The sequence below is a fragment of the Chelon labrosus genome (assembly GCF_963514085.1).
Source record: "Chelon labrosus genome assembly, chromosome: 22".
Lineage (NCBI taxonomy): Eukaryota > Metazoa > Chordata > Actinopteri > Mugiliformes > Mugilidae > Chelon > Chelon labrosus.
This window is the reverse complement of record NC_140355.1, coordinates 15023276-15046346: the sequence shown is the minus strand read 5'-3', so window position 1 is coordinate 15046346 and position 23071 is coordinate 15023276. Positions and strand designations below refer to the sequence as shown.

General features: G+C 42.8%; 2 protein-coding genes across 3 annotated transcripts; both read right to left on the bottom strand.

Moving 5' to 3' along the window:
- Nucleotides 1-30: 30 nt before the first annotated feature.
- On the bottom strand, nucleotides 31-3131 carry LOC311507428 (uncharacterized protein). The gene is made up of 4 exons (XM_084571754.1): nucleotides 2778-3131; nucleotides 1067-1224; nucleotides 854-958; nucleotides 31-403 (listed from the first exon to the last, which is right to left on the bottom strand). The coding sequence occupies exons 2-4, from the start codon at nucleotides 1202-1204 to the stop codon at nucleotides 239-241; spliced, it is 408 nt and encodes a 135-aa protein (XP_084427880.1). The 5' UTR covers nucleotides 1205-1224; nucleotides 2778-3131; the 3' UTR covers nucleotides 31-238.
- Nucleotides 3132-5057: 1926 nt separating this feature from the next.
- prrc2b (proline-rich coiled-coil 2B) lies at nucleotides 5058-22779 on the bottom strand. Of its 2 annotated transcripts, none has more exons than XM_084571751.1 (31): nucleotides 22643-22779; nucleotides 19065-19242; nucleotides 18768-18945; nucleotides 18320-18422; nucleotides 18173-18236; nucleotides 17900-18043; nucleotides 17055-17368; nucleotides 16810-16934; nucleotides 16547-16710; nucleotides 16022-16109; nucleotides 15758-15932; nucleotides 14836-15172; nucleotides 14487-14716; nucleotides 13895-14093; nucleotides 13555-13762; nucleotides 11419-13452; nucleotides 11109-11275; nucleotides 10770-10885; nucleotides 10522-10663; nucleotides 10269-10345; nucleotides 9868-10155; nucleotides 9652-9753; nucleotides 9368-9560; nucleotides 9176-9273; nucleotides 8962-9086; nucleotides 8558-8798; nucleotides 8263-8427; nucleotides 8005-8084; nucleotides 7840-7921; nucleotides 7354-7563; nucleotides 5058-6752 (listed from the first exon to the last, which is right to left on the bottom strand). In XM_084571751.1, the coding sequence occupies exons 2-31, from the start codon at nucleotides 19177-19179 to the stop codon at nucleotides 6585-6587; spliced, it is 6732 nt and encodes a 2243-aa protein (XP_084427877.1). In that variant the 5' UTR covers nucleotides 19180-19242; nucleotides 22643-22779; the 3' UTR covers nucleotides 5058-6584. The 2 variants fall into 2 exon arrangements, with proteins under 2 accessions (XP_084427877.1, XP_084427878.1); XM_084571752.1 differs by having other exon boundaries at nucleotides 18768-18942.
- Between the last annotated feature and the right edge of the window lie 292 nt (nucleotides 22780-23071).

The following is a 23071-nucleotide window of genomic DNA, read 5'->3' as shown; positions in this document are numbered from 1 at the left end:
TGGATGAAATAACTACACTGTACGCAAAGGTAGCATGGACATGCATGACACTTTTATTAAAAATCTAGCATGTTCAGACACATAATAAACAACACACAGGAGAAAAAAAAGAGTTAAAATCATTAAATTACATGTAAAACTTGGTATAAAGATGCGTGACTACGCAACAGTAAAAAATGAAATGTTTTTTTTTTTTTCATTTCGTAACCTTAGTTGACATATGGGACCGTTTACGCGGTCACCAATTACAGGACATTTCAGAGGCGGCGTCGCTGTTGCGTCGGGTACGATGCGGCGACCATCCAAACTCAGACATGACATCGTCTCCCTGGTGGAGACGTCCCCAGCGGTAGCCGTGTCTGGAACCCTGTTTCCCAGACCATGCGCGAGGTTTTGGATTCATCTAGAAACACAAAGGAGATTAATAAAGTCCCATGCTCAGTAAATGAGTGGATGAGTTACTTACATGCATATATAACATAATGAAACCTTTTAATGTTATTTCTGTTCACTTTTAACTCTGGTCACACCCAGTAGAAAACATGAGCGAATAAATGGAGCAATTAAACTATTATTATGCAAACTGAGCATTTATTATGCAAGGTTATGCAACTCAAAATATGAATACTGCTGGACGGTTGTTAGTGTTAAGATTCACCTCTTACTATGGCTGTGTTCAGTATTGTATATTTATTTTTATATGCCATTTTTGTGTGCTTTTTCAACAGCACTTTGTACTTTTGTACAGCAGTTTGTTCAACATCTGTTGTCTTTAAATGTGCAGTGTAAATAAAACTGCAACTCTTTCATAGGCTTTACCCAAATCTAATCAGAAAATCCATCTGTTTCCCACCTGAATGAAAACGGTTGTGTTCATGTGAAGAGTCTCCACTCGATCCGACAAGTGATTCAGCCATTCCAGATGTTCACTGATAGACTGGGTCAGATCACTGTGGCTCTGTATTGGGAGAAAATAATGTCAAAGTAGAAAAAAGCTCACTTGAAATTAATTTCGATTGAATAGTTCTTTTTTTATATATAAATATATCCATTGGGAATGATGTACCCCAGACAGGTTGTCCTTCAGTTCAACTGCAGCAAGGCGAACATGCTCCAGTTTGTCGATCTGCTCTTTGAGACGGTCGTCAAGTTCCTGCATCATCATCAGGCCTTCATCTGGCCTGACTCTGCCCTTACTGGCCATCCTGGGTCACACTAACAAACCTGTTGTTAAAAAATAACCGTCAACACACTGGCTTATAAGCCTGATACTATTACACATAAATTTTGATAATGAATGAGCACGTTCTAACATTTAAAATCATCCACATTATAGGATTTTCACAGACCCTTAAAAACAAACCACCAGAGGGAGACACAGCTCTTACTCCACACACATTTCCTGCAGGGGGACGTTCTGTGCTGCAGTGGAACAAACTTGCTGCAGTGTTTTGTAACTATAAATTTCTCTCAACGTTTGAACACAGCGAGTAGTAATGGGTAGCACAACGATTACACTATTTTGCAAAACTATATAAAAAAAGACTGCCACCATAAATACATTTCAAACTGCTCTATTAATGCTCTATTTTGATTCAGAGAAATTTTGTTAATTGTAAAGATTTCTACTTCGCTTTGTTGGTCTTGATCAGCATCCTATGACTACAAAATGTGCATAGTTTAACTTAGAGCTTCACTAGATGTGTTTCCATCAGTTATAGACTGGGCCTTCATAATTATGTCTAGTAATGTTGTAATATTACCAGGCTACAAGTCTTCATAAATCCACATCAACAACACAACCAGGCAGGGGTGCAATACTAGGAGAGTCAAACAAGTAAATGTTTGGTGCCCATTCATACTGACACATCGTTAGAATGACAAACTAGAACAATAAGTTAAACCTAAAGTGCACCACCTCTGCCTGAAACTCCCTTAAGGTCAGAGATGCACTGGCTTTTAACGAAACCCAAGACACTTTACGCATACAAGCGACATGGGCAAGTATGCAGATGTGAATGGCCAGAATCAAATCCAATAATAAAGGTGCAACCTTGAGGATGCACTTGAGATCCCATCACTAAGGCGACACTCAGACATTGCTTTAACAGCGTGAACATGTCCCGGGCCACATCGCTGTAAATGTCCACTGCATCAGTAGAATTATACCACAGTCACTCGACATTTTCTCATATATTCCAGCTATTAAAACACAGCTCCATAGTGACCACAGATTTATTCGCGTACTACGCATGCGTGACACGACGTCAGGATGGCCGAGCGGTCTAAGGCGCTGCGTTCAGGTCGCAGTCTCCCCTGGAGGCGTGGGTTCGAATCCCACTTCTGACAAACTCTTTTTCCGTGTTCACTTTTTGAAAATGTCCAATTGAGACAGAAGGTTGACGCACTACAGCGACGTGCGTTAAATGTTAACGCAATGTGTCTGATTTCCATCCGTAGCCTAAATAGTTACCTGAATCCAGGTAAAATGGCTGCCATGTTTTCGGTTAAGTGAAGTTTGCAAACTTTAACCCACTCATCCTGAGTCGTTACTGGATTTCATCAACCAGCGTCCAAGCAGCAAGTATTAGGGGTTTTAAGAAAAAAATTAAAAAAGAAACGTGCCACTTCGGTTCTGAACGACGCTAATGGATATATTTTTTTTTTCGAAGGATTAAAGTTCCTTGCGCCTGCAGCGCAGCAGCAAAGACATCCATCTTTCTGTCCTCAGAAACATGAAGTTCTGGACAAAACACACACACACAAAAAAAAGTTACCTCGTTTGTCAGACGTGAAAAACACTCAAACCGCTCGAAGACAAGTCGCCAACAAATCCAAGTACACGACTTCCTAACTGCGCGCATACACACACACACACACACAGTTCCAACTCTCTTCCTTTCTTCGTCTGGACTCGTCCTGTTTGTCCGAAAAAATCTCCGGAATCCGACACGTACCGCGTCACGTGGTACAACAGTCACAGGAGATGTCACAAAATTAAAATTAAACTCATATTTAACAGCGTGTTTCAATAGTTATTCAACCATAGACACATCCTAATGAGTTTTCATCCATTGCAAACGTGAAGACAAATATAAAAGAGGTGTAGCTAATATATTTTGTAACAGGACGGCAGTGCTCTAGAAATGGTAGTGATTTTCCAACAGTTTTAAAATGTGACCACGAATGCAACTTGGCTTTTATTTAGTTTATTTATTTATTTATTTTTGCTCATAAAGACTACTGAATATACAATTATTTATATCAATCCTTTTTGAGACCCCATATATTGATTTTGGGGCTTCTTGGGAAAAGTTAATTAAAGATTAATAAAATGCCTACTTGTACAAGGGTATGCAAAAGGTGTAGTTTTTTGTGTGTGAAATACATTTCCAATCACTTTATAAGTGCACAAGCACCCCCCTAACTGCAGCAACCCCAGATCATAGCACTGCCCCCACAGGCTTGTACAGTAGGCACTAGGCATGATGGGTGCATCACTTCATCTGCCTCTCTTCTTACCCTGATGCCCCCATCACTCTGGAACAGGGTAAATCTGGACTCATCAGACCACATGACCTTCTTCCATTGCTCCAGAGTCCAATCTTTAAGCTCCCTAGCAAACTGAAGCCTTTTTTTCCAGTTAGCTTCACTGATTAGTGGTTTTCTTAAGGCTACACAGCTGTTCAGTCCCCTTGAGTTCCCTTCACATTGTACGTGTGGAAATGCTCCTACTTTCACTATTAAACATAGCCCTGAGTTCTACTGTTGTTTTTCGACTTGATTTCACCAAACGTTCCAGTGATCACCGATTTTTTCCAACCACATTTCTTCCTCGAAGATGCTGGTTCCCCACTATCCTTCCAGTTTTTAATAATGCGTTGGACAGTTCTTAACCCAGTTTTAGTAGTTTCTACAATCTCCTTAGATGTTTTCTCTGCTTGATGCATGCCGATGATTTGACCCTTCTCAAACAGACTAACATCTTTTCCATGACCACGGGATGTGTCTTTAGACATGGTTGTTTAAGAAATGAGAAGCTACTCATTGCATCAGTTGGGGTTAAATAACTTGCTGCCAGCTGCAAGATAATCACCCATGCAGTAATTATCCAATAGGAGGCTCGTACCTACTTGCTTAGTTAAATCCAGGTGGCAACCTTTTTTTTGTTGTTGGCCAGGCAGTACATGAAAATGTCAGCTCCAAATACATTTCCCCAAAGTTTCACCATTTGTTAAGAATATGAGGCACGGTTTTAATACCAAAGTGAGAATACAGAATCAACAGTACATTTAAGAAATCACAACCGCTTTATTTCTTTTCTTTCAATAAGCTCTTTTTTTTTTTGTTTGTTTTTGTTGTTTTTTTTTTAAACAAGGGAAAGTAATGACCAAATACCTGAAAGGATAAAGGTCAGGTAGGATAAATAGAATGCTGGATCAGCTGTAGAAAGCACTGGTCCTCTGACAAAAAGAAAAAAAAAGAAAAAAAAGAAAAAGAAAAGAAATATGCATCTTTAAAGTACAAAAAAAAATAAAAAATAATTAAAATCTGGGCAACATTTTGGTGCAGGTACATTGATGAGAAGCATCTCTTGCAGAAAGGGATAAGAGCCAAAAAACACTCCAAGCCCGACAGACCCACCGATAAGTGAAAGCAGTCCATTCTGAGGACACAGTGACCTTTTTCAACATTAAATCCTTTATAGTGCCACAATATCTAAAATGAAATATGACTTTTGAGCGCACCCTTGTCGGCGACACTCGACTGTACAGTTAAGTATGCATATACACATATACCAGTGAAACACTGTCATAAAGATAAACATTTTGTAGTGTCATGGCGCATTATAGTAAGCAGTAACATTTAACCAGTTATGACGTCGTTGGCATTGTGAGTTTCAAAAATGTGTCCATTACAAAAGAAACAGAGTAAATGATGAATGCAACAGCTTCACATTTTTTAAAATAGAACAAACACTTTAAAAAGTCCTTCGTAGTCCACTGGAACTGCTGTGCTCAAACACAAAAAAAAAAAAAAAAAAAAAAAAAACAAGCTCAAGCAAAGATCGCGTTTTATTTCAACAAGCAACGCTAAACACCCCTCATTTGTGATCGTTAGCTTTGAACAGAAAAGTTTTATTTGGACCCTGATTGTGATTATAGTTAGCCTGCATTTATTGCTAGTGCCACGTCAGAGACCGGATGTTGAATAATCAAAATGTTGATGAGACTTCAAAATTCCCCACGGTGCTGTTAAGTGGGATGGGATGACAATTAAGAGAGGGAAAAAGAAAAAGAAGAAAAAAAAAAAAGCAGGCTGAGGGATGTGTATAAAAAAAATAATTCAAAATTCAAATAAATCACTTACATCACATGTTCATTAACAGACAACTTGATTCGTAAGAACCCAAGCAAAGCGATAAGAAAGCAAACATTTCAATCAGCTTTTTTTTTTTTTTTTTTTGAGGGGGGGCGTCTTTTACAATTGTGAATGCCCCCGATCCAGCCCCAGACATCACAGCGAGCCCCAAATTGTGGCAGCCTCGGTTGATGACAATCCACACAGCCGCCGCCGAGTTCAGGTGCTTTGAGTCCTTTGTGACAATGTCGCTAGCTTCTAGGCAAGGAGTCCTGCAGGTTTACGCACGTTCAGCACATCACATGCACACGCCGTGTCAACGCCGGTGAAGTTCCAATGGAAGCGGCATGATTTCAGGTGAAACGTCCCGTCTATTTTGTTTTTTCTTCTTTCAGTTTACATACAGAACAAAGTGAGCAACGGAAATAACGGTTTTAAGGAAAGAAACACGTTTTCTACCAGTCAAAGAAGTTTTGCCACAGTTCATGTGCCCCAGACGATGCATTTCTGGGGCGATGCACTTGACTTCTGCTATGTTGACATGCAGTGATGTCCAAAAAATTGGGGTTAGTTATTTTTTTTTTGTTTTGTTTTTTCTGGGTTAATAAAATAAGTCCTTTAACAATAGCGTGAATGGGTGGTCATAACTTCAACTTTTATTTACCAGCAAAACACCAAAGAAAAATGACAAAGAAGTGCCCCACTGCATTTCAAATTTGTTAAAAAAATTCTAACAGACTTTGCTTCTCGTATTAAGTTGTATCGAGTGTGTGTGCCTGGTCTTAAAGGCTACAGTCCATAAACAGGGAGTAAATACGGTTTTGGCAAAACGTTATGAAAAATGAACCATCTGAGTTGGCCATCTTCCTTGTCCCCACTTCAGAGAAAAACACAATAAACAAAATGTCTTTCCTCATTACCAATCTCCCCTTAAAAGTGACTAATAATAAATTAATGAGGACCTTGAAGAGATCTGTTTAAAAGACTGTTTGTTTGTGTGTATGCATATTTATATATATATATTTATATATATATTTATATATCTCTATACGTGGTGTGAAATAATAGTGTCCAAGTTCTGAAAGTTCAAGAGGGGCAGTTCGTTATGATGTACACCCCTTGCCTTGGCGCCTCGGGCTAAGGTGTTTTGAGAAGGCTCAGACGTTGGTCAAGGAGCTTTGTGTCGGCAGGCCTGGTGGCGATGAGGATTTTAAGGTCCATTGTTATGCCTTGCCCTCTTCTACTTTGACAGCCTGGGGTTTGATGGCTCCAGTGCGTGCTGGTTTGGCTTGACCCGAGGAGGGTAGGGGCTCCTGGAGTTTGCTGGTCATGCCCCCGGATGGTACTTTGCCCTCCCCGACAGCCTTGCGCACGTCTCGCATCGTTTTATTCTGTAGAAATAAGATGCAGAGTTACCGAGACCCACAGCAACGCCTGGCGAGCAATATTCATTCTTTTACTGAAGAAGAACAGTGTTAGCAATGACTGGTCAGCGGTTACTATAATGGTTCAGTTTGTATTAACAGCGAGAAGAAGCAGGAGATTATTGGCCATCGACAAACTCTCTACTTCGTATCTGACTCATTTAAACATACATGCAAACACAAACTGGCAACTTCTCACAGACCACATTTTACTTAAGAATCACTGAAGCTGCACTTTAAACTCATCATCAGCATTAGACCATGCAAAAATATAAGTCTCTTTGTTAAGGATGCAAAAACGTAACTGTTACAACAAGGAAAAATATTCAAATGAAACTCCTACATCATTCAGTGTTACTCTATAAACTTGATTTCAGTATAACTTAAACAATATATAACATACTATCCTAGATACATCTCACATCACTACTAATAACACAAGACCTATCAGACATGCTATGACTAAACTGAGACATTTAAGACGTAACAAAATACAAAAATCAATTCAAACGTAGAAGAAAGAAAATGGATTAAATCAAATTACCTATATTTACAGTGGGTGGCTCACCTTCATGCCATCTTCTGGCCCTTTGACTTGGGGCTCAGGGGCCGAAGGAGGGGCGGAGTGGGAAGGGTCGCGGCCAGGATTAGGGTAAGGGGGGGAGCGGATGATGACGGGCTTGTTGACCTGCATGACAGGTCTTTGTATGGGATTAGGGAAAGGGCCTGTGGTGGGGGGGCGCATGTGCATCACCATGCTGCCTTGACCAGGTTGAACCTGTTCACGGCCATGGGAGCAGCGGAGGGGAAAGTGGACGGAGGGGTGGGAAATAAATGAAATACAAAGAATTAGCATGCTAGTATTGAATTTCTTAAGGCTTTTAAGACTTGGTGCAAATACTTGAGTTCAGACACAGATGCATTGTATTCCAACTGTGCATGAAGATGTGAAATGATAATTTGGTGCACTTAATCAATCAAGTATTAGCCCAAGCTTGTAAATAGCCAGATGAAATAACATACATACATCTCAGCATGTGTGGAACATACATACCTGCTGAGCAAAATGTGTAGGAAGAGGACCTACAGGCCCCCCAGGACCAGAGTTTTTCCCACTGGGGCTGGCAGAACCAGGCCTGATTGGAGAAAATAAAGGTAGTTTTACAAACAAACTACGATAAAATAACAGAATGCGACTCTACAAATCATTTCCACCCACCTGTATGAACCACCAGACATGCCCGGGGAATGACTGGGCTTATCAGAGAACTGGAAACCTTTCATTTCCATCTGTGAGGCCTGACAACAACAACAAAAAAAAAGACACACTGAGCTCCACGCTGCTTATTTCCATTAGGGTGGCTGGTGTAAACCATAAAAAATATGAAATACCAATCATGAATTATGCAGATTTGGCCATGCTCTTAATTAAACATGATCACAGAACATTCAGTAATATTACATTGGCAAAGCACACCTCTCTGCTGCCTGTCATGACTGGCTGAGAGCCCGGTGGTAGCATTCGTCGTGGGGCTCCCACTGACAGGTTCTGTCCCTGTTGCAGCTGAATAGACTGTGGGAGGATGAGATGTTGCTGAGCTGAACCATAGCGCAGCTGAGAGCCAGGCAGGGGCATAGTCACCTGGGGGAAATGAATAATTAAATGCAAATGTTCACATTTAAGGTGAGATACTCGCTGGGTTAAAATGAATTCTACGGACAGTTTGAGAGGAATATATTATCTTGAGACAGAGCTTCAACAACCTACTAACCTGGATGAGTTGAGAGTCCATTAACTGTGAAGAACCCATACTGGGCCCCTGGTTCATCTGGCTGTCATAAACGAGCTGCTGGCTGCCATTCATAGGCTGGTAGTGTGAGCCCGACTGCTGCTTAACCATGTCTGACGGCTGCATACCAGGAAAAGCAGAGTAAGGCCCCTTGAGAGGGGCCCCGCCTGACAGCACCATGGGGCTGGGCTGTGACAGGTTGGGGTGCATGTAAACCGGGGACCTGGAAGGAGTAAGATATAGCAAGGCAACAGCATGAGTGAAAAAAATGAAACTATACTGATTTAGCTTTCATCTGTGAGAGAAAGGATGGAGACAACTATAACTGAAGTGAAACAAATGAATATGGCCGGTGGAAATTCCTTGAAGAATTAAGCTGGAAGTACCTGAAGGGAGGAATGGAGCTGAACATCTCTTGGGACTGAGAGACAGGTAGACCACCACGAAGGCCCAGCTGAGCCTGAGCCTGAAGAGACGTGTGTAAAGAGATGGGAATCTGCTGGGCTGCAGCCTGAATGGACGAGAACATGTGACATCAGGACAATCTGCTGCTAGACAAACAAGACAGTTTTGTTTTGTTTTGTGTTTATTTTTTTGTACCTGTTGGTAGGTCTGCTGCTGAGTCATGGTGGGAGGTACGAGGCGAGGCTGGCTTGGAAAGACATGACCATCCAAGTACAATGGGGCAATATGATTACCTGCATTAGGGACACAAACCAACAGGCTTTTAGTTTAGTTCTCAAAAATGAAGCCCTCACCAAACAAGGAAGAGGTAATTTAGAGGTATTTTACCTTGCATGGACATGGAGGGTGCAACTGAGGCAACAGGCATTGGAGGCATGGAAACGCCTCCAAAAGAACTGTAGCTGACACCAGTGGATGATCCAACGCTGCAGGGAGGCTGGGCACCTGAAGCACCTCCACCAGGAGAGCCCTGCTCAGGTAGAGACTGGGAGTTCTCCCACGCCTTGCGTGCTGACTCCATCTGCAGGAAAATAATTTAAAGTTAATATTCATATTTAAATAATATCTGTTTTGATTTTATATCCACATTTGTTACTTGAGACTACAAATACCTTGAGAGTGAGGTCAGCACTGGGGAAGGAGATAGGGTTGAGGTTAATGCCAGGCTGGAGGTGGTTGGAACGCAGCATGGGGATACCCTGATTTAGAGCCGTCTGTTTGGACAAAAAAAATGTTTAGTATCAGTCATTAGCAGGTCAACATAAACAAGGAAAAGATTCTTTCTTTTTTTAATAAGATGCCACAAAAATAGAATTATAATTACTCACATTGGTGGTAAGCGCATCCTGAAGCTTGTTGACAGGATTGGATACGGGCACTGGTGTAGAACCCGGTGGTAGACTGAAATCCGAGTCTTTGGCACTGACACCAAACTCAATAGGAGGCACAGGCAGCACAGTATCCACGTGGAGATCCACACCGTTGACTGGTGTGATAGGGCCACCTTCCAGCCGATCCACACCTTCGGAGCCCTTGCGGTGCTTCAGGGAGCGCTCGTTTCCGATGGGCCCTGGTTTGTGCTGTTCTTTACTCTGTTCTGGGCCAGGATCAGAGTCCTGAAGAAGAAAAGGTACACGTTTTTCTATCTAGTCCAAAACTGATGCAGCTAACTTGTTTCTTGTCAATAACTGCGAAGAATAAAAGCACGAGGATAATAATTATGCAGTACCTCGGAGTTGGGCTCACTGCCAGTGTAAGACACCTGTTTAGTCCATGAGTCTCCGCCTGAAGACTGCACTGAAAGAGCTAAAAAATAAAATTAAAACAAACAAAAAAAAACAGTGAATATTTGGGAGAAATCCAATTAATTTGTCTCACACACAATTTCCATTCAAACATGACAAACATAATTCTGCATTAATAATGGTCGTACCCACACAAGACAATTATTGGGAATGAACAGACACTGGATCTAATTCTACCTGAGCTGTTGGTCTCCCAGATTTCAGTTCCAAGATTGTTGGAAGAAATTGCATCCTCAGGTTGTTCAATGCTCATGCTTCCCTGCTTTTTGGCAAAGCGTGGTGGTATCTTGGATGTGATGGTTCTGTTTTTCACTGGCACCTAACATGGGCGAAAGAAATTAATTACTTACTAATTAAACTACATACTTCTTGTTAATTCTTGCCACAATTACGGAGCGTGTGGATTGAATATATGATTAACTTACACCAGCTCCCTGGTCCTTCCTCCTTCTATCATCTTCCTGTGGGCGCCTTTGCTTTTTGGACAAGGCGTCCTGGTATCCGTCTGGATTCGAACCGGGTCCCCCTGTATCTCCCTCAACTACAAAACAAGCATGTGTTAAGTGCAAAATCATCTGTAGATAGTCAACAACTGCAATGTTATGTGCATTTCTGTAACTGATTTGTCAGTCAGTACCAAAACATACACTGTCAGGTTTTAGCTTATAAATAAAATCAGTATCCTCCCCACAACTAATAGTCCAGAGTTTACTTTAGAACTGTTTACTGCAATTCAACACTGATAACACAAAAGTTGTACTTACTTGGGTAGCTGCTGAGCTCATACTGGGACAGAGGTTCAGCAATATCTGTCTTGACAGGTCCAGGTTTCAGCTCCTTGTCCATTTTCTTCCCTGAGGGGTCACCGGGCTCTCTTTCCTCTTGTGGCTGCTCTATGCTGTAGACTGGGCCTGACTCATCTGGACTCCGACTGAAAACAGGAAAGGGAGAGAAAAAGAATTTCTAAGAAAGTATAACAAGCAGTCCTGAAACAAAACACACCGATATAATTGCCAAGTGCAGCAATAATGTGGATAAGATAGCATTGCCTACAATTACTAATGTTCACCTCACCTCTTACAAGAAGTCCCTCCATTCTGCCAAGTATCACTCCTGTTAGAGGACGAGGGATTATCAGGCGCACGAGTCATCTTGCCCGCATCCAGCAGTGACGGCTCTCCTTTCCTGTTCTGCCGTTCCACCAAAGGTCTCTGGCTGGAGAAGCTTCTCTTGGAAAGTTCCCTCTTCTCAACAGAGCCTGGTTCACTGTGGCAAGAGTCCGAGGGGATGTCACCATGTCCCTGTGTAGCCACACCTCCACTTCCACCTCGCTTCTCTCTCCAGTCACTGAACTCACTGTTGTCTGATCCCGTTTCCCATTCTTCTGTCTGACCATGCTGGCTAGAACGGCCAGAGTAATGGCCACTGGGCCAGCTGTCCTCTGCAGTGCCTTTGGAGCGACCTGGCCAGGGATTTGCAAAGTCACCATTTATGTACTCATCACTTGTCCACTGGTTTGACCCAGGTTCACGCTCTTGTTGCAGACGACGGAAGCGTGGAGGCTTGTCTTGACGTGGAGGTCGTCGTCTCCGTAACATCTGTCTGTCAGGGTTGTCATTGTCAAAGTAGTATTCCCCTTCACGGTCCTCTGTGCCATTTTCCAAGAAGGATCCAGTTAATTTAGGATTGTATTTGAGAGCGTCACGTTCCACTGGGGGTCTGCGGGAGTATGTAGCCTCGGTTCCAGGACCATAACCATTTTCTTGCATGGAGCTACTGCTGCCGCTACTAAACTGGGGTCCACGGCCTCTCCATGTAGAAATGTCCCTGGATCCTCCAAACCCTCGACTGTAACCACCAGCTGTGTTCAGTCTGGGTGGCAGCACGCGACCTCCAAAGCCCCTACCGACCTTGGTCTTTTCTCTGGAATCTGGTGCTGCCTGGTCATCTGTGTACACTTTGTTGGATCTCCAAGAGTCTCTATCAGCTTTACGGACTTCTCCAGACTCTGTGTAACCTTCTCCATTTTCAGATCCCTTCTGGCGGCGCCTCTTGGGAAGTTCCTCATATTCAGAAGCTTCACTCAAGGTCTCACTGACATTTCGCCTACGGGGCTTACCCCTCTGGAACTCCTCAACCTTGATAAGGTCCCGGGGTGGACCTCGACCCCTGCCGGCCCGCTGAGCACCACTGCTGTTGTTATTGTTGTTATAAGGCCCTCTGAGATTATCTCCACCTCGGCCACCACGGGTTCCACCTCTAGAGTTGAATTCCCTAAAGCCTCGACTGCGGCCTCTCCCTGTCCCTCTGACTCCACCGAACGCCTGTTCTTCATCAATAAAGATCCAGTTATTACGTCTTGGTGCCTGTGGTTCTCGGTTTTCCTGGCTCTCTCTAGGTGGCTGGTTCTTTCCACCGCCCCAAGTGCTCTCCTTGGGACAGTCGTCAATGTGGGTGCTCAGAGGTCTTTCCATTTTGCTGGGAGCTGGTGACTGACGCTGCCTTTCTTCAGGCTGTTTCTCAATAACAGGTGAGGCTGAACGCCTGTTGGTGGCAGGCTGGTTGTCTTTCTTCAAGTCATAAACATTGGTCAGGACTTCTTTCTCCAGGCGGTAGGGGACAGGCTTCTCCTCAGGCTCAGGTTTAGGCTTTTCATTCTCCTTGTCTTCCACCTTGAGAGCCTTAAGAACTGGTTTCTTAATGGGCCCAGTTCTGCGAGTCAAGGTCCGCCCACTGTTCTCAGATGGCTGGCTGATACTGCTACTGGAACCAGAGCTAGCTTCAGACCACTGGCTTTGGGCACTGTTGAGTCCCCCATCTTGTTTCTGGCCTCCATCTCTTTTCCAGTTGTCTTTGGACCCTTCGAAACTCTCATCGTGAGATTCAAGGCCATCTTTCAGATGCTTGTCCTGTTTTGGGTATTCACTCTCTGACGGATTCTGTGAGAGGTTCTGAGCAGTGGTGAGCAAGCCTTGGTCATGATGTTGAAGCTCTCGGTCTGAGCCTCTGCTCTGGTAAGCATGATGTGGGAGATCATCTTGAATGTGGGTCAAGCAATCGTTGGCTCTCTCTTCATAGGAGTCCTGTTGGGAGGAGGCCATATCACCTCTGTGGAAATGAGGAGAAAACCTTTACTAAAATACAAGACAGCTTTCGGCTTTAATTTATTGACAAAATGTAAAGGTTCAGATAATTAAAACAATAACTAACCTTTCATCAGGCTGTCCACTATCTGAACTTTCATGTTGCCTCTGGTAAGGCGGAGTAAAGCTACGCAAGGGGTAGCCATCTTGGTTCCATACAGGGTAAGGCTCAGTGGAAGGGGCACGTCTCTCCTGGTGTAGATTAGGATGGCATCCCTCATCAGAACCAGGGCTGTTCAAATGGTCTTGATGCATCATGGGTTTTACCATTCCTCCTAAAAACCAAACAATCCTAGCTGTTAAATGCAGTTTTCCAACAAAAGTAAACTAGAAAAAAAAAATGTAGGTGCAGCTGAGAACATGTTTAGACAGAAACCGTTTTGTGTAGACACAGCTTTAGTGTTTACCTGAAGAGTGGACAGGACCAGGGTAGTAGTCCACAGGAGATCGTCCTTGGGCCATGCGGGGATCCATGAAAGGCGGCATCATCATCCAGCGGGGATCAAAACCAAGGACATGTGGGGGGTAGTAGCCACGCTGGGTATGGCTTGAACCCGATGGAGCAGGGTGACCTGACTGCTGCCAAGGCTGCATCTTGAACACTTCCTATAGAGGCACATGCAACAGACACACTCAATACATGGCTGGCAAAAATCAACAGATTTTATTCTGTGTAAAAATGAGACTGAAACTATTAGACTTTAACAACTGATCAGCTGTCTTCAAGCTGTTGAAGATGCACCCATCAATGTTTATACCTTAACTTACATTATAAGCTAAAATACATCAACATTAAACAAAATAATATCAATTGAAACTTCCTTCTTTCATTCCTAAAGCATGAACCTGCCACAATCAATACAAAAGCAGCCATTCACTGAGAAATCCACGATACCATGCACTCATGACAATGTGTTTGTCACAACAAAGCCACTAAAATAATGATGCATTAGTCTGAGATTTGGACTTCACAAGCAAGGGGCATCAAATGGTTTTTACCTGCTGCTGCTGCTGCTGCTGCTGCTGCTGCTGCTGCTGCTGCTGCTGGTGGTGTTGTGGCTGCTTTTGAAAGCGGGGTGGGACTGGTTTGGAGGGATGGCGTCCACCGTAGTCTCCAGAGGGGGAGGAGGGCTCCTGAATATCATCTTCACTGCCACGGTAGGTAGAGAAGGCAGGTTCTTCACGGTAACTATGGCCAAGAGAGTTTTCTGGGGGACACTCACTTCCATCTAGATATCACAGGATCACATGGTTAAAAATAGTAATTTCTGCAATATTTGTTTACAGTTCATATTGAACATGTAGGCCTAAAGGTACAAAAGTACTTGCTTTTGCAGTTTTTATTTACCTTTTGTGCTGTACTGCCAGTTCTCAGGGTGGCTTTTAATCTGTTCCCTGTTAGGGGACAATGGGACTTCTTTGCCCTCTATCTCCTTCTGACCATCCTCTGTCCTTGACATCTGCCTTTCAGTCTTCCCAAACTTCTCATCCAGTTTTTTGAGTTTTTCAGCACACGCGGCCAGTCGTTCCTCGCGGGCACGCCGCTCTTCCTCCTCCCGACGCCGGCGTGCTCTCTCAACAGCCTCGGACAGCTCAGGTGAAACATACTTTGCCCTCGCTGGTGCTTGAGTCTGAGACTGTCGCTGGGGATCATCCTGGTCAGTCAGTGGCTCACCTTGGTTTTTCTGCAGGGCCAAGAGGTTGTACAGAGGCAGTTCAGAGGGATTGCTACAATGTTGTTTGGGTTCAATTCATAAAAACAGACAAGAGGACGAAACCCTCGACTATGCATAGTTTGTTGCAGAGCAGGATGTTGATGGTGTAGGGTACTGTGTGATACAGAATTCTCCATTACAGAGTGTATACATTTGCAGAATGCATATATGGCATATGTTAACAGCTTTCTACAGATTTCTCTCATTAAAGCTTCTCTTAAAACAGAAAAACAAGCTGTACTTCCATCATGCCTTTCACATCCTTTTCACTGGCAAAGTAAAAGGCTTGGCAAATAAGAAGTGGTCAGACAGCTATCACTATGGTTACTGCAAGGTCATCTCTCCCAATTCACAATGACAGTCTGACTTGAGGGCGTGCAAAGGCACACTGCTATTCATATGCACTACGGTGTTATCTTATGTTCCACAGTCACAGATGGATTAAAGAACAAGATGTGTTTTAACTGTGGATAACATCATAACGAGTTAATCTTAGATAAGTAATCTCAAAAGAGGAGGATCAAAGTGGAAAAACACCGCACTGCGTGTAGTTACCTGGGTGTCCGTAGAGAGGTATCTGCCGTTCGTCTTCCTGGGAGGCTCGTGGTGGTGATGTTGGTAGGAATAACTCTCCTCTGGGCCCTCCTGAGGGTAAGACGCCTCCCCTGAATTTAGGGAGGACTGGCAGTCCCGCTGGTTCTCTCGCTCTCGCTCCCTCTCCCACTCAGCCCTAAACAGTAACAGTTAAAATCAATGCTACTAATGACAACGGCACCAATGAGATAAAAAATAAATAAAAAATAAGCAATCAGCTCTCACCACATCTTGTTTTTATCTCCGGAAGAGTGTTCTTCTTCGTCATCACTAAACTTGAGCTTCTCACTATAATCGACTTCTTCATGAAGTCCTGAAAAATAAAATAAAAAAATAAGACTGCTATCACATCTGCATGAAACCAGCTGTTAATTAGAAGACCCAGACTTGATTGTGCTGTATCTATACAGTCGGCAGTTCATTTTATTACTGGTATACAAAGCTACAGATGAAATTGGATTATATCAACAGCTCTTGTGGTTTTTTAGAAAGTTCTATGTAAGTCAATTGTGAAGATTAATAGATGCTGCTCATTTTTCCACAAGCATACTTCTTTACTGACATTTCTGCACAGATAATGAGTCCTTTGTCGATTCTGTGTGCTGTAACATCTCTGCTCTAAAAATACACACGACTATGTTCTTTCTCATCGGCCACAGATACACAGCTCCTCAGAATAAATGCTGGTAAACGATGCCACATATAGCAAAACTTGCCTGGAGGCAATCAAACTATTCAAGAAATACTGACCAGCCCATCCATCCTCACAGTCATTGTCAAGCTCATCCAGATCCTTCAAATCCTCTGGATTAATAATGGCAGGGCGGAGTGGTCTGTCTCCAGGCCTGCGGATGGGCTGAGTAGAGAGTCGAGGTGGAGCGCGAACAAAGCGGGGCTCTCTTCTCGCATCACCACTGCAATGGTAGAATGATAAATTAACAACTGCCGGATGCCACAGACCTCCATCTAAAACTGAGAAATTACAAGTAGCTGCTTTGACAAACTGTACTTACTTGACAAGTTCAGGTTTGGTGTAAGTCTGCCTAAAAGTGGGTTTGCTCTCAAACCTGGCTGGGGCTGCCACGGTGGTAGGAACATGATCAGTACCTGGGGCTTCACGTGTGTCTTTAGAGCACATCTGAGAAAAGAAGCATTACAGTTTTTACTTTAACAAAAAGCTGCCACTGCAACAGACTGTAATGAACATTTTGCTTAAAGAAAACGACCTGACAAGTCATATTAGTCACAGAGTACTTACAAATGCGGGCAACATGTCATGGTAGACAGCAGTTGAAGTGTGATGAAGCTGGTACTGCAGGGCAGTAGGGACGGTTGTTCTGCGGACAGGCTGGGCGGGTCGCAGGGAAGGCTCCTTGGGGTCAAGGCCTGGTGACTGAGCCGTCACTACACTAGAAGTGGTGGTGCCGGTGGCAGAGGAGGGGTGAGATGAGGCCGGAGGGGTGCCGTTCTCACCCAGGGCAGTGAGTTTACCCTCAGGATCTGCTGGCAGGCTGAGGGTCAGGGACGAGGGCTGAAGGTTCCTGCCACCACCTTCCCTCCAGCTCGTCACATCTTGAAGTGAGAAAGGGGACATTTTAGAAAAAGAACTTGAATTGACTGCATTACCAGACCAATCTAAAGTGACATGTTAGAATAACATTACAGGAATTAAGCATTTTAACAACATTCAAATTGCAATCTTTTGCACAAATCATACCTGTGCATAGTCAATTCAGAACAACTAGTCATTTTAAGCCAATGGCAGTGGCCAGATTGGGTCTAGCATGGGTGAGTTAGTCTTTGTTAGAGAGAAATACATCAGCAAGTCTGTTGTGAAGTTATTCTAGCCTGAAAACAACATCAGTACATGACATCAACCGTCACCTAACACTGGGCTGTAGAAGGACTGCACAGACTTCCCTCTTACCATCACTGTTGTAATTTGTTCCAAAGATCCACTAATGCATTTCAACAATATTATTAGCTTCCAGACAGTTAAGAAATCCTGCCGCCAGCTCAATAATTTGCTTTCCAAGACACATTAGCTTATCCATGAGCCTGACAGTCAGTTCCTGAGAGCTGGGAAGCCACAGCAGAACTTACTCTGGGGGCGGAGGCTTGGTCCGGGCCCATACGACGGATCGAAGCCGCTTTTTTCCTTGCCAACTCTGTCCTGTTCTCCAGCTGCCTTCAGCGTGGGAAATTCCTCGTGAGAGAAGGGCTGAAGTCGGTTTGAGGCCCTTGAACCTAATGATGCCACAAAAAGCAACGGCATTAAGAGACAATTGTCTGTTTTATGCAAACAGAAGAGCATTGTAGCAACCCTAACCCTAACCCAACTCACTCTGAACTGTAGAATAATCTGAAAGGACTCACCATCTTGCTCTACTGCCTTTCCATTTAGCTGGGCCCATTGCTTTGGTCCACCTGTGTTTGTGTTCTGTGGAAATGAAGAAAACCACGGTCACAATCCATAACTTTCTCACCATTGAGGAATACCATTAGCCAAACACTGATATTCACCTCCTGGTTGGCTACTGGTGAGGGCTTCTGAAGATTGGAGACAGATTTCTGTAAAGCCTGCTGTGGCTGCAACTCCGGCAGCTGTGGTATTGATGCAATAGAACTACAAACAAGAAAAAAAGAAAGTGGTTTGTTTTGCAGGATTTATTCAAAGCAGACACCGCTACTGTGACCTAAATCAAGGAAAAAGAAAGGATACAGTCACAAGACTGTATGCTAATTCACTTTGATAGACTAGACCTGGTGAACAGCTGAGTATGACCAAGCTCAAAGCTGGCCCCTTAAAAGGAAACAGTAAGTTGTCATTTTCAAATTTTGAAACTGTTAACTAATAAGGCTGTCAGCATACCTATATAAATGAATATTTAAGAAATTATTGGCGGGCGAGTTGATTTACCTGACCTATGATGTACTTATCAGATGAGGCTACACAAATGTTTTGAATTACCTCTTTTGATCGGGTTGTTCCTGCTTGTTCGCCCATCCTGTACCGTCTTTGGGCACTATAATCACGTTGGGATCGTTTCCTTTGTTTTCAGACTTCAAGCTCGGCAGGTGAGCAGGTGGGGGCATGCGCCGGGCTGTGGCCACTTTTCCAAGACTCTGCAAGCCATGTCGCGGAACTACTGGCGGGTAGAAACCACAAGCGGATATTGAGAGGGCAGAACAATAAATAAAAGGACTGGAACAAGATAAAGAAGAAACAGGAAGTCTTGAAGGGAGGAACAAAACAAATTAGCCTTACCTGTGTTTTTCTGGGTTTCTATTGATTTTCCCTTGTACTTGTCAAATAGGCTGAGTGAGGAATACTTGCTTTTCCCATCCTTGGACTTGGTTATTTGCCCCAAACGATCGGACATTGCGATGTACTGTCATCGAGTATGGAAATTTTTCTTTGCGCCTCTTCCCAGTGCCTTCTGATTCTGCAAAGAGGAGTACAGACAGACAAGAGGATAAATTATTGGCCCTTTGAGGTGGATAATGTAACTTAATAATAAAATACCTTTATAAGCCATATTTTATTTATTGCTACACTGATAAATTCATCAAGGCACACCAGACCTCTAAACGGCTTTTCTGTAACTTTGTGTCTCCGTTTCTGTTTACAATCTGATCAAAGGATATTCAACCATACTTATGAGACATTTTTGAGGTCGGGGGTTGAATGTCAGTTTACCATGAAACAGCTGCAGAAGATAAAACTACCCACGACATTAAAGTACGGCACCTAAATCAAGACAATTAAACACAGTGTCTCTTGCATACACACGCTGTGCCTCTGGATTTTACTGCTCTGGGTTTAGTCACTCTCATACCAGCTTTAATCAAGACTCACATATCATGAACCATATGGAAAAAATACCCTTTGTGTTCAGGTTACAAATGATACGAATCAAACCGTGAACAATTACTATTGTGTGCATAACATCTGCTTAACTTCAACTTTTGTCTTTTCCATATTGTGACCTCAGGGTAGAGACGGATGCACAGCAGGGTAGAATTACACATTTTTTGTAAAAAAAAATAAAATAAAAAGTACAGTATTGGCCAGAATACAGAACAACTCCTAATTATAAGAGGCACCTCTCCAACCTCTGCTTTTGAGAAGAACAAGAGCACTGGTAATGTTTGGAACGTTTCCTTAAGATACTATTAATCCAAGAAGAAATATTCCTCATCACTGAAGCAATTTCTATCACATAAGTGAAACGTCTAATATCTGAACCCATATCTGTGCAGCTTTTCTCTCTGCCATATTCTCACATTACCCCATCAGGACCAAGGAAGCAACATTTTTCATACTGCCTTCTTTCTGTGACAGCTGTTATTCTTTCCTGACAGATTTTCTCCCTGTTGCATTTCCACAGTAATAGGTGGTTTAGACTTCTGCGTGAAACTGACGCAGACCCAATTTTTGAATTGATTGTTTTGGATCAATAAAGATGGAACGCATCGAGGAAAGGTTAACTGAGGAGGTTCGGAGATAGAAACAACTGTATGGCTCGTCCTCGGCAAAAGTTTCAGTCGCCATTGTTGAAAATGAAGCGGGAAGTAGAAACAAAAATTAACCCGACTGGCAAAAAAAAGACACAGCGCAGACTAGCGCTTGGGTGGCATTTTTACAGAGCGAGCCAGACTGACGAGCGCACAAGCGTAAATGGCTCACACCAGCGTTTATTATGTGCGTCTATGTCCCGCAGTACTCTAAGAGAACATTGAGATGCAATGAACTTAGTTTTAGTCACTACCCATTTATTGCCTGTGCCTTTTTCAAGTGATATAAATGTCATGGTGTTGTTTGACGTACAGTATATATACACTCTACCTATGCATACTCTTGAATGTAAACTGATTGTGTAGAAACTGTATAACAGTATAATCATTCTCACATAAAGGCTCCACAAACAAGCTCACAATCAAAGTCCTCGTGGAAGAAAATATCACACTGGTACCCTCTCCATCCAAATAAACGGTGTTGTGGACAGGTTTTCGTCTAGTTGTCAAACATAGGACAACTGTACCTTTTTAAATCCTAAATCTTTAGAAAGAAATATCATCAAATACGACACACTGACATATTTGACCAGAATAATAATGCACACGATAGACCACGTTCTTATTAGAAGGAAGTTAAGAGTATTGGTGGCAAGAATCCTTTCTCTTTCCTGGCTGAAATATCACGTTCATGAACCTGTGGCACATACTGGTGGGAAACAAGATGGAAATCATGAAGGTGTTGGCTTATACGCCCTTTTAAACATAAAACCAGTAACCTCAAATGCATTCAGATTGATGCAGCAACACACAGCAACTACTGCTGTAACTTCTAAACGTAGTGCAAAACAACAATAACAAAAAAAAAAAAAAAAAAGCATGTGGGAAAACAAACAATCGCCCAGGGGTGACAAATGATCTGAAAGTAGAACATTTTTAAGATGCCTGGCCAGAGCTCACATTTCAAAGCGTCCTGTTAAACACAGCATCAAAACAATGTATGCGGTAAGATTTGCAAACCCTGACGCGACCAGACACAAGCAATAAGTGCTACTGCTTATATACACACAAAAACAGCTGATATCTACGTATATACTGCTTAACATATGAGTATAAAGTATTAAAAGAAATAGTAAAATAACGGTAAATACTGTCCCTGGAGTTGAATAGTCGTGAATTAATAACGGACAGAGGAGGCCGCTACGCTAAATCTCTGCATAGGCGGGACTTAAAACCAGAAATATCTGCCCATTAATGTTCATTTAATTATGTTTTAAAATCAGACATGATTTCAAATTCATCTACGGAAAATATTATATAATTTCCCCCAAGACCGCAAAATTACATATTTAGCTAAGTTAGAAAAGTAAGCTAACGCCATGACAGCTAACGCTATCCACGGCTCGTTTTTTTGTTGACATCTTAAGTGTTATTTTCACCAGACAGCCTAAAGAAACAAACACGGTCGGTGAACGTGTATGTGGTGCAAATATGAAATAAATTTTGGGGCCCAGTAAAAAAACGTTTGACCTCCCGTTAGTTGTAGGTGCCGTTGCCTCATTGCAAGCTAATGCTAATTCCAGCACATGAAATTGACACCGACCAGTTCGCTGCACGAAAACAAAAACACAGCCCAGTTCATGCGGTAAAATTAAACTAAACGTCGGCTTATAATCACACAAGAAGAACCAAACGGTGTATAAAAAAAATATAACGGAGCAACCCAGACGCTAAAATGAACGCTAGGTGTATTTGCTAGCACTCACCAGGAAAATATGCTAACTGGTAGCTAAAGCAAAATGGCTATGTAAACATCAAATGTTGACGACAACGGTCTCGTAGAGGTGTATATTATTAAAGTCACCATATTTTATGCTATGAGTATACAGGGAATTTGTGGATTATTTTGTTTGTTTAGACGGACACACATAAATAACCAATCAAAGTCTTAAAGTTAGCATTAGCTAGCTGGCTGGCTCCGACAGTCGCAGCTTGTTGGAAAACTAGCGAAACGGCAGTCGGGTTAAACTTCCAGTGTAGTGTTACAAAAACAACCCCGACAGGCCGGACGTGTTTTCCTGCATTTACAATTTGGGTTGACACTATTAAACACAGTTGTTTTGCGGGCGTCTGTGCAAAAACAACCAGACCCGTGTTATAATTTTCAACCGTGCTTGGTTCTCTGAACGGTCCGAGGGCAGCGATGGGAATGTAGGACAAGGCGATTAAAAATGGCTGCTGCCCAGAACAAAGCAACAATAAAACTGGGTAGCGGAAAAGACGAGCAAAACGGGAGATTTGATGCACCTATCCGCGCTTATAACTCACCGATTCAACAACTTAGGGTATCTTCTGATCAGTGACAGTGATATATTTCCACAAAATGCTGTCTATTCAAAGGATGGATAGCGATTGTAGAGCCCAATCTTCATAGGTTGAACTGATCGCAGTGTTGTTGCTGGGGTCCTACCCGGCCTGAGAATGAGCAGGGCAGTGGGGTAGGCTGGCTCGGCTCCGCTCCGTGCGTCCTACGTCACACGACGACGTCGGAGGACAAATACACGCATCGCCCCCTGCTGGTCGATTTAAGCAATTACAGAAACACCCCACTCCTGCATTTTTTTACAGTATTGAATTATTCTTTTATGGCAGAAAAATTAAAAAATAAATTGTTTAATATTAGATAAAAAGCTCTCAGCTATCATTTTAATTAAAAAAATACAAAGACCAATAAGGAACTTGTTGCATCTTCTTTAA

Bases quoted from the DNA above. Each gene is read 5' to 3' on its own strand.
- LOC311507428 (XM_084571754.1), bottom strand. From the start codon at position 1,204: ATGGCCAGTAAGGGCAGAGTCAGGCCAGATGAAGGCCTGATGATGATG. The intron at 959-1,066 runs GTACATCATTCC...CTCCCAATACAG, and splicing joins TGAAGGACAACCTGTCTGGG to AGCCACAGTGATCTGACCCA. The intron at 404-853 runs GTGGGAAACAGA...TTGTGTTTCTAG, and splicing joins ACACAACCGTTTTCATTCAG to ATGAATCCAAAACCTCGCGC.
- prrc2b (XM_084571751.1), bottom strand. From the start codon at position 19,179: ATGTCCGATCGTTTGGGGCAAATAACCAAGTCCAAGGATGGGAAAAGC. The intron at 13,763-13,894 runs GTAAACACTAAA...TTTGGTTTTTAG, and splicing joins TGGTCCTGTCCACTCTTCAG to GAGGAATGGTAAAACCCATG. The intron at 10,664-10,769 runs GTAAGTTAATCA...CGCCCATGTTAG, and splicing joins GGAAGGACCAGGGAGCTGGT to GTGCCAGTGAAAAACAGAAC.